The sequence below is a fragment of the Triticum aestivum genome, chromosome 4B (genome assembly GCF_018294505.1).
Source record: "Triticum aestivum cultivar Chinese Spring chromosome 4B, IWGSC CS RefSeq v2.1, whole genome shotgun sequence".
Taxonomy (NCBI): Eukaryota; Viridiplantae; Streptophyta; class Magnoliopsida; order Poales; family Poaceae; genus Triticum; species Triticum aestivum.
In genome coordinates, this window is record NC_057804.1 from 1753121 (window position 1) to 1763449 (window position 10329).

General features: G+C 48.1%; 2 protein-coding genes, 1 long non-coding RNA gene and 1 pseudogene across 3 annotated transcripts in view; 3 read left to right on the forward strand and 1 right to left on the reverse strand.

Moving 5' to 3' along the window:
* Positions 1 to 235: 235 nt before the first annotated feature.
* On the forward strand, positions 236 to 1809 carry LOC123090475 (uncharacterized). Its single transcript, XR_006442445.1, has 3 exons — positions 236 to 1110; positions 1200 to 1258; positions 1336 to 1809. It is a non-coding gene; the product is annotated as an uncharacterized lncRNA (long non-coding RNA).
* Positions 1810 to 2680: 871 nt separating this feature from the next.
* LOC123094093 (uncharacterized) lies at positions 2681 to 4394 on the reverse strand (annotated as a pseudogene).
* On the forward strand, positions 4328 to 8531 carry LOC123090476 (short-chain dehydrogenase TIC 32, chloroplastic). Its single transcript, XM_044511778.1, has 7 exons — positions 4328 to 4833; positions 5798 to 5877; positions 6341 to 6494; positions 6591 to 6669; positions 7079 to 7163; positions 7605 to 7651; positions 7970 to 8531. The coding sequence occupies exons 1-7, from the start codon at positions 4490 to 4492 to the stop codon at positions 8129 to 8131; spliced, it is 951 nt and encodes a 316-aa protein (XP_044367713.1). The 5' UTR covers positions 4328 to 4489; the 3' UTR covers positions 8132 to 8531.
* A 1340-nt stretch (positions 8532 to 9871) lies between these two features.
* Positions 9872 to 10329, forward strand: part of LOC123090477 (probable anion transporter 4, chloroplastic) — a 4436-nt gene continuing 3978 nt past the window's right edge. The window contains exon 1 of the mRNA XM_044511779.1: positions 9872 to 10175. Within this exon, the coding sequence (XP_044367714.1) occupies positions 10124 to 10175 (52 nt within the window). The 5' untranslated portion in view covers positions 9872 to 10123. The remainder of the gene's footprint in view (positions 10176 to 10329) is intronic.

The window sequence follows — 10329 nt, forward strand, 5'->3', positions numbered from 1 at the left end:
AGTCCTTTTCTTTTCATCTTGCTCCCAGGAATCCTTGAGTGTATAGGTTCTCTCCATTGAAACCATTTAGGAAGAATACTTGTGGTGGTATAGTTGTTTTACCAGTATTGTAATTTAGCTATGCAAAATTTAATTGTGGCTCTAAGGATTCAGGTTTGTCTCACGGTAAACCTTATCAGTTACACCTGGTAAAAGTTGAATATTGCATCCATTGATATTATATTCTGCTGGATAATATAACAAATTATCCATCTCTTTTAGGGCGGTTTGCTAACTTATTTTGCATAACATTTCTAACCACATCAAGTGTGCTCTTTGACGAATCCTAAACAGATATAGATGTACATCTTGATTAGGCCACCTAATCAGTTTACTTTCTAATACATTGAAAGTTTTTTGGTCTCTGTTTATGGTGAAAAAATGGGTTCTTCACAATTTAGTTGATGGTAAAGAATTAGTTAAGCCGACATTCCAATTACTTTACTAGATTAGTGGTATTGCACTTATTTTTCATAGAATATGAATATTTACTTTGTTTTTCATATCACATGTTTAAGATATTAAGTTCAATCTTCTTCTGTTGGCACCCAAAAGTTTGTCAAACTATTTTACTTTTCCTTTATGCAGCAGAATGTCCATCATCACAGAATCTTAGCTGATAGACGGTGCGCTTTTTGGCGGAAGCTGAGACAAAGATTTCTATTCACCAAAAAGATAGAGCCGCCATCAGCAAGCACTGACGAGTAGCACAGTCTCAGCCGATGCATCGACGAGCTGAGGCGGGCTTCCAATAGAGATCAGAAACAAGGAATGGCCTTTTGAGCTGGTAGAGGGATCACTAGACGTGGTGTTCATGTTTGTGTTGGCTTACATGCAGAAATAAGGAGGATAGTAAGACTCTTGGAGGTCATGTCTCTGCCATTCAAGGATTTCGATATCTGAATGTTATGACAATATATAGATAAGGGAGATAGCCCTCCGCGTCCTGGTGGCTACTGTATGCTGCAGCGAAGGGCACACTTCAATTACTGTGCAGGCAGATGCGGTGATCCCGGGTGTGCTTTGAATAGATATCAAGGACGTCATTACCCGAGCCGTTCCTATGATTGAGTGAGTGGTACTTCCCTCCCACCCCACAGATTACACTAATTTGTTTAATTATTATTGACTGGTATGACCTAATTAATCTGTACACTTAGACATGCGACCAAGGAATGAAAACTCTTCTCCAGAGATCTTCAAAATAGTACAATATCAGGTATTGTAGAGTACAATTTGTTTAAGCTAAGTTTTTTTTTTTGCATGGAAGCTAATTTTATATTTGAAGTGTAATAGATACACATGCCTGAATCTGGATACACTCCACTGCTGATGGTAATACTTTCCAGTCACTCACAAACAATAAGCTTCGGCATACAAGGCAGAGTCCAATGCTATTGGATTGGGGTGCTGGTATGCAATTTCTTGTACATTTTACTTCTATAGGACTTCCAATTACTGGCTACAAACTTTGTACAGGGCAGTCTGAGCTACCACTTGGTGAAGATGGGATTCAATATGTTCAGTGATACCCTTTTTTGTGTGTAGGGAATCACTGATATGATACAACTATTTGTTATCTGAATTTTCGAATATATGTACACCCATGGTGACGTTTCAATGCTCATTTATAAAGCATCCATCTATGAATGAATTTCTGAATATTACCACATGCAATGTGTATGTATGATGATAGTAGTACACTTGCGATGATGCAAAACACTTATGATGATGTTATTCAAGTATTGTACTACAGTTGCATTCAAGTCATTTTTTCCGTTGCAACGCACAAGCATTTGTACATATATAAATATATACATATACAACACCCTTATAATGTATACTAATTAGTCTTTGGTCAAATAAACTACTTAGCAACTCAGCTTTGCACTTCGCTTTGCCAGCATTGCCGCCAACACCAAACACAACCAGCCATCAGAACGTCTCCTCCGCGACCCTAAAAAAAATGTCTCCTCCGCTAGCATCAGCGCCGAGCAAAGACAACAAGCTATCAGGTGAGTTCATCATTATCTCCTTCAACCTGCCAAGCCATCAGGTGAGTTCATCATTATCTCCTTCAACCTGCCATGTATAAATTAAAAAAATAATACATTGATTTTAAAAAACTTAACCTTATTTCTGACGTTTGCAAAAATTAGATTAAAAAATATTGCATAATGGCACGTGGAGCAGGTTATATTTCATTTTTTGCCCGGTGCAACGCACGGGCATTTGTATTAGTATAGAACAAATTATTTCACTGAACATGAGACATAATCAAAGCATGGGAACTAAACCAACACAACATAACATGTACTACTTATTATATATTCTTCTCAAGACATTGATCATCTCAGACACAAATACTCAAATCTTTTGTTCTTCTCAAGCTTCTCACCATCCTTTTCCCCTTCATTGGCTGCTAATGAAGCTTCAACAACTGTTTCTAGCATTGGCTGCAAATGCAATCCTTCCATCAGTTCTATTGGATTGAGAAGTGGTTTGTCTTTGTCCTCCTCGCTTATCACCAGGCTTGGACACAACAAGCAATTACACTCTACAGGATTTCTTGTCATGCATGATAAACATCACTTTCTGGCCGGTGGTGCTCACTATGTCACCAAGCTATCTTGGCGACACATCATTGTGACATGTCTTGTGCACGTTGAGCCCGGACCCTTGCTCGGGTCCCATAAACACCTAATTCATTTGTATTGCAGTTATTCGCTACCTCCCTCGGAAAGTACCAGCAGATCGTGCACTGTTGAGGCCCCGGAACGACACCAACAGCAGGAGGAAGGCAAGGTGTAGACCTCCTAGACCCCATGTCAAAGACCATGCCCTGATCCCTACCTCTCCCACCTATCCAGTAGACACAATTGCCCTTGAGCCCTGGAACACCTTCGGCATGCATCGACACCGCATTGCTCCTCCCAACAAACATCGAGTATCCCCCCAAGTCAGCCACTGCGTCCCAGCATGGCCTGCGCCGGGGATCATACTTGAGAACAAATATTTCATCCTCCTCTATACGGCGATGCTCACCTCCCGGCAACTGCAAAGTGACCGTACAACTAGCATTCCTCTAGATCTGGTACATGTTGCCATTGCAGAACACTAGGTTCTTGGCACTCGTGAAAGCCGAGATAGTGACGTATGGTGGGGCGATATTGCCCACCGAAGACGAGAGCAGTGGTTGCACGCTAGCCGACGCGTTCAGGTCTGGTCCGGCATTGTGCATTCGAATGATGCGCATGTTACACGTTCCAAGATCCTCTGCTGATGTCTGGTCCTCGATGATGACGGGTTCCCGGAGGCGGCGTTCCGGTAGGCAGAGCACATAGACATTCCCAAACCGAGTGAGGTAGTAAACCATACCATTTTGACCATTTTGATGGTAGACGACATCGATGAGCTGGTCTCCAGTGGCAAGACGGACGCGGTCAAGGACGGCCCACCTCCTGGCCCCCGCGGTGACGTAGGCGAGCCTGTCGATGTCGCAGATGGTGGCGGCGGCGAAGTCATCCCTAGCAGGGTCAGGCGTGAAGACGATCTTGGAGAGCAAGCGGGTGTCGTAGATGAGCGGTGGTAGGAGGATCTCGGTGGCGGTGACTGGGTGGAAGAAGGTGAGCAGGCTTTGGCCGTCGTAGAGGCAGATGGAGAGGACAAGCCACCCGCCTCCGCAACCGAGGCAGCTCCTAATCGGGTAGGTGGCCGTGAACTCAAAGGAGCCGCGCATGGGGGGCGAGGTGTTGGGGCAGGACGAGCCTGAGGGGATTGCCTCGAGGCCGAAGGAGCGATGCGCGGGGATCGAGACGGCGGCGGCGTGCCGACGCCTGGTGGCATCGTCGTGGAGGAGGACGAGCAGCGACGGCGCCGGCGGCGCGAGCTCGCGACGCCAGGTCGTGCAGGTGCCCCGCACGCTGGTGTAGAACCTGAGGTCGTCGAGACCATCAGCGACACGGCGGAGGAGCTCCGGCGGCAGATCTGCCCAGCCCTGGAACAACGTCGGGATTCCTGTCCTCCGTTTTGGTGAGGAGTGGAGGGATTGTGTGTGGGCCTAGGGTTTTTCGGCGGGCTTGGCCTGACTTCCTTCTTTAACCCAAATCGATAGTACTTCTCCAAAATCAAGGCATGCATTAATTTAATCAAATCAAGTCGAATATTTCACAACCCAATCAAAACTTTCCCCTCCGAATACGGGGATCAAAACCAATCTTAACATATTTGGTCCTTTTTTAAAATCTTACCAAAACCAAGAGTAAATTAAAACTTTCCTTGCATTGCGTCTGTCGTTGCACAGCAGCACAAGAGAAGACTGCCTGCCCGCCCGCCAGTCGCACGCCCCCCTCCATCCTTCCTTGCTTCTATCTTCCATTCCGCCGGCCGCCGCCGCCGCCACCTCCGCCCGTGTGTGATTTGACTAGAAGAGAAGAGAAGAGAAGAAAAGATGCTGCCTTGGATCTTCAGCCGCAAGGGCGCCTCGGGCTTCTCCTGGGCCTCCACCGCCGACCAGGTCACCGCCGGCATCTCCGCGTCCGGCCTCACCGCAATAGTCACCGGTGCGTCGAGCGGGATCGGCGCGGAGACGGCGCGGGTGCTGGCGGCGCGCGGGGCCCACGTCGTCATGGCCGTCCGCAACCTCGCCGCCGCCGACGCCGTGCGCCAGGCCGTCCTCGCCGAGTCCCCCGCCGCCAGCCTCGAGCTGATGGAGCTGGACCTCTCCTCCCTCGCCTCCGTCCGCAAGTTCGCCGACGACTTCGCCGCCACCGGCCTCCCCCTCAACATCCTCGTGTAAGGCAGCAGCCCCTCTCCTAATCCCCACACGGCTCCACTGTTGCGATTTGTGAGGACCATCCATTCATTCAGGTTCAGGTTCAGTTTCAGTTAGCCATTAAGTTCAGAGAAACCCCTGCTAGGCCTCTCCTCTCCTCATGAGTAGAGTAGGTGAAAAATGAGTACTAGTTTCAGTCAACATTGAGATTTCTCTGCTTCAACTTGGACTATGTATGAGATGTTGCAACTAGCAGTCCAGTGTAGAAAAGTTTCACAGGGTGGGACAAAAAATATTCAGGTTCGGGTTCAGTTAGGGGCTGTCGGCCATTAAATTCAGAGAGCAACATCTGCATCATGAGTAGCGAGATGGCTCATGCATCAGTCTGGCTGCAACCTTTAGTTTCAGCAGATTTCTGTCAACTTATAGTTTGGGTGGATGTAATTTCCGGGTTTCTTTTCTACCTCAACTTTCACCATAACATGTTTTTGGTTGGGGTAAGTGCTGCCTCCTGCAACTAGTAGATCAGCGTAGGAAGGCTCGACAGGGTTGAAAAAAGATATTGTGCTGGTACCTTCAGTCCTGAATTCAGGCACAATCGTCCAGATTTCCAAATTTTGAGGAGGCTATAGGAATGGGAAATTTCATTTCATGCAACGGTAATCGGTTTGTAGCACTCCACTCTAGAGTTGGTATAACAGTGCTAGTGTCCTGGGTACAAGATCATAGTACTGGTCCAGTATTTGCGCAGACACGACGCTTCTTGCGCGACATCGCTTGAGTTGATCATGGAGACAAGAATATGTTACTGCTTGTACTGTACCTTTCTTCAGTAATCTGACCTAGTGTATTTCCTTTTCAACAACTGATGTCATCTACTCAAGTCTAGTGTCTTTCATGCTTCCTCGCTTGCACATTTGCTAAAGCGTACTATACTAGCTACATCGTGTTCCCTGATTGAATATTGCTTTCTCTGGCTGGCAGCAACAACGCGGGCGTAATGGCGACTCCTTTCACCCTCTCAAAGGATGGCATCGAGATGCAGTTTGCAACTAACCATGTCGGTATGCATGATTACCAACTCCCATGTACTACTCCCTCCGTCCCAAAATAAGTGTCTCAGCTTTGTACTAGCTCTAGTACAAATTTGTACTAAGCTCAAGACACTTATTTTGGGACGGAGGGAGTACTTGACTAGCTGATGAACACAGCCACATATATACCCTGATAAAGAACACATCATTTCAAGAATAGTGTTGTCAATTTTATTCCAGTGGCACTCCCCAGGCAGCGAGGTTGTCTTTGTATGCCTTAATGTAAGTTTGAATGGCCCCTTGATGTAACATTGCTGTAGTACTGCTGCTCCTGAACTCTGAACCTATCATTAAAAAAAAATGCTGCCAATCCTAGAGCAGTACAAAACCTGCAAATTATCTCAGAAGACAGTTGCAAGCTTTTAATTTCTACTTCTCCTAACCCTTCTAGTTCATTTCTGTTTCACGTAACTCTTCATGTCATAATATCCAGGGCATTTTCTTCTGACAAATCTTTTGCTGGAGACCATGAAAAAGACCTCTCGTGAATCAAACGTGGAAGGAAGAATTGTTAATGTTTCGTCAGAGGGGCACAGGTTTGCATACAAGGAAGGCATCCGTTTCGCCAAGCTGAATGACGAGGAAGAGTATGTAATTTCCCTGCGGTCATTATGTTTTCCCCTACCATTTACTTTGTTTCAAGTCAAACGACTCACTGGCTGTTTCAACCTTGCGTTGTGCAGGTATAGCACCATTGCTGCATATGGCCAGTCAAAGCTTGCAAATATTTTGCATGCTAATGAACTTGCCAGGAGATTTAAGGTATGTCTCGTTCCGTTCTGATTTTGTGGTTGTGGCATTGTGCCATGTCTTGGGTTCATGTTATTTTGAATTTTTTAGGTCCAGCCGGTTCTATGTCGATGTTTGTTCCAACATGAGTACTTGTGGTAGCAAGCACTGTCAGTTGCATTTTTTCTAAGAGTCTGCAGTTGGACTCTAAAATCACACCACTTTCTGACATAAAAGAAAGTTTAGGGGTTGTTCCACACGATCTTCATGAGACAACTTCATTTGTTATAGTGAACAATCGGCATCCAAATCCATTGTCTGAAAGCTGAACTGTTTGCTCTTAATAACTGGTTTTGTCTGTCTTCAGTTCTTTATCAATATGATATATAGCTTTGTTTCAGCCCAAGTATCTTAAATCATGATTCAATTTTTTGTCAAACAGGAAGAGGGTGTTAACATCACTGCAAATTCTCTACATCCTGGAGCTATCATCACGAACCTTCTTCGCCACCACAGCATCATCGATGGTAAACATACTTGGCAGCAGATATCATGCGGCACCCCTCCTTTCATACAAGAAATCGTCTTGATTCATGCTTCCTCTTGCTTTGAGATTCGAATAACTCATGGCACCGACAAAGAAAAGGAAACGCAGTAGATGGCAAGGGTGAGAGGCAGAAATAGCAGGCATCAGCCAAAACGATGCAAATAACCGTTAGATGTGAAACTAATAAATTGATACATTCGTTATATTGGTCGAAAACAGATCTCCATGGTCAAGTCAAGGACTTCTTTTTGAAATTGCAGCGACTCATATCATCATCATCATCATTTTTTGTCAACATATGTTAAACTAATAAAACGAATACATTCGCTATGTTGGTTGAAATCAGATCTCCATGGCCAAGTTCTGCCTTTTGAAATTGTAGCTTGACTGATATCATCATTTTTTTTCTCGTCGTATGCAGCTCTCCATCGGACGCTTGGTAAACTGGTGCTGAAGAACGCCAAACAGGTACACTTTGGCACTATGTTCGGTCTTCTTCACAGGGTGTTGTGTCAATTTTACAGTATTATTACAGAGTCTCCATCATGCTAAAGAAAAGGCAATGAATGTAGCACTCCATGTTATGTTTAGCATGTATGGTCTGCTAGGTGACTAGAGTATTATTGTGTTGGTAGTACAGATCTAGAGATCTCAGTGAGTGAGTGAGCCATTTGTTAACATGGGCTATGTTGGGAGTCATTTTGGCACTGTCCATTGTAGCTTGCCTCCTGGATCTGTCTTGGGGTGATTCTGATTTGGGTTTGGATTTGGGAACTGGAACTGCAGGGGGCTGCGACGCAGTGCTACGTGGCGCTGCACCCGGACGCCAAGGGGGTGTCGGGCAAGTACTGGTGCGACAGCAACCTGTACGAGCCGAGCGACAAGGCCAAGGACGCGGAGCTGGGGAAGAAGCTGTGGGACTACACCCTCGACCTCGTCGCAGCCTGAAGGATGTCATGTTTGGTTTGGTTGATGAGGAGCGATGAGAGGAGGGAGATGAGATGAGAGGAGATGAAGGATATGGGAGGAACTCAAGCAAGTGGTGTAATGTATGTAATGTACAACAAAAACAGCTGAGTCTGAGTGCCTGGTAAAACAGACAGATAGGTGTCTGAATTCCGTCCTGTGCTGTGCAGATGAGATGCAACAAGAGATTTTTTGTTGGTGCGGTACGAATATGCTCTACCTCCCCTCCCCAATGAGAGGGACAGGGAGTGTCGTCGATACGGGTATCTGGGCCTCCTTCCTTCTATTCCTTTTTTCAGACAAGGATGGCTCCTTCCTTCTTGTGTACTCCCTCCGTCTCAAAATAAGTGTTATGAACTGGTGTGACATCTTCAGCTGGGCCCACTTACTCTCCCATATTTGTCCTGGCGGACAGTCCAGACACTGCCCGGGCCGAAAAACCGCGCCAACCAGAACTCACATATCGACCTCAAAATGTCCGCTCTCTCCAGCACCCTCGAACCCAACCCATATGTGTGGCGGTTATGAGGTGGGCCCAGACATACCCGAACGCATCCGCCACGCTGGACTAGCCCATGCCAGCTCCACACCACCTCAGGCCAAACCCTAGGCCTCACTCTCAACTGCTTTGCTCCAGTCCCTTTCCTTCCCATCCGCTCGACTGTGATGCGCTCGCAGTGGAGTCTTCGACATACGTCGTCCGACGAGGGGCTCGCCCTCCATCGCTCATGGGTGGACACGGGCCGTTCTTCGAGCATCACGCCGTCCCCGGCGGGTGTCTAGGGTGAATGCAACCGCGGGCCGAGGCGCTCCGAGCCATCGTCGATGGACCATCGTCGCTCATGCAGCTTCCGTGTGTCGGCGTTGGCACGCACCCTTGTGCATCGTTGGTTGATCTTGTCGTGTCCTCTGAGCCTGCAGCGGCTTCCGAAGTTGGAGGCATGGGCGACTCGGCTCACCAGGCAGAAGACCCAGCGTGAGGCCGGATCTAGTCGGTGCGGTGAGGCCCCAATTGTCCGCCTGCCATCTGACGACGACGATGACCCACCGCATGGGTTCTACAACCAGCTCTGGAAATGTCCGGGGTGGAGCGCCTATGCCGCCGGCACCACTTGCGCGGACGCAACGGATTCCCGCCGGGACAACTAGGACGGCTTCTGTAACGGGGCCGGCGAAGAGACATGCAGACGGCAAACTCCTCCTCGCGCCCCGCACGAGATGAGGTCCCAGTCGGCGGATCCAAAGTTGCTGGACTTGGATCCACTGCCCGCATGTATTGGATTCAGAGTTACGGACTTGAAACTTGAGTGGATTGGCAAGTGGGTATGGTTTTGTACGGATGCCTAAAGGGAGGGGATATTTGTGGGGGTCAGGATGGGCTAGCTTTGGCTGGATCCGATATGGCGGGTGTGCCCGAGCCTCCTTGTATCCGCCCCAGATATGAAGGGTGCCGAACATCCCGTATAAGGGTAGTTTGAAGGGTCATGATTTTGTGATGGGGCCGAGTGAGGGAGGGAGTGTTTTGTCCGGTCCGGTGGTTGTGCCCGAGCGGAGACACGCACTAGTTAACACAAGAGGGATCCCAAGTGGGCCCACTGGTCAGCGTCTTGTTGTTCATGAATACGAGGAGGAGGTGATCCAGAAGAGGACACGCCAGCAGCAGCTTTGGAGGCGGAGCAGATCGGACGGACGTGGAGGAGGCCTCGCCGTCCGTGCCGGTGCCGGTGGCGGAGATGCCGATGTGTTTTGGTTGAGGTTGGAGCGGTGAGAGAGAGTCCACTTATCCGCACGTCCACCTCTCCTTCTCGTCCCCTCTCCTCGCTCCCTCCATGGCCATGGCTGCTTTCTCTCTTCTTCTTCGCCGGAGACAGATGCATCCCTGAGCTGAGCTGAGATTCCTCCCTGCAGCTTTCCCTCCCTGAGCTGACCTGAGCTTGCTGCTACCTGGACTGGAGTGGACGCAGGCAGGCAGCCATGGCGACGGGGGCGGTGCTCTCCTCCTCCTCTTCTTCACCAGCAGCAGCAGGTGCGTACCCAGCCAACCCACACACGGCAGATTCTTCATTCCCCTCCCTCCTTACTCTCTTGGTTACTACCGTAGATACTGAATTTTGACGGACAGTTTCACAGATAAAAAAACACTAGGGCAAGTAAACAAACACTAGGGATTTTCATAGGAA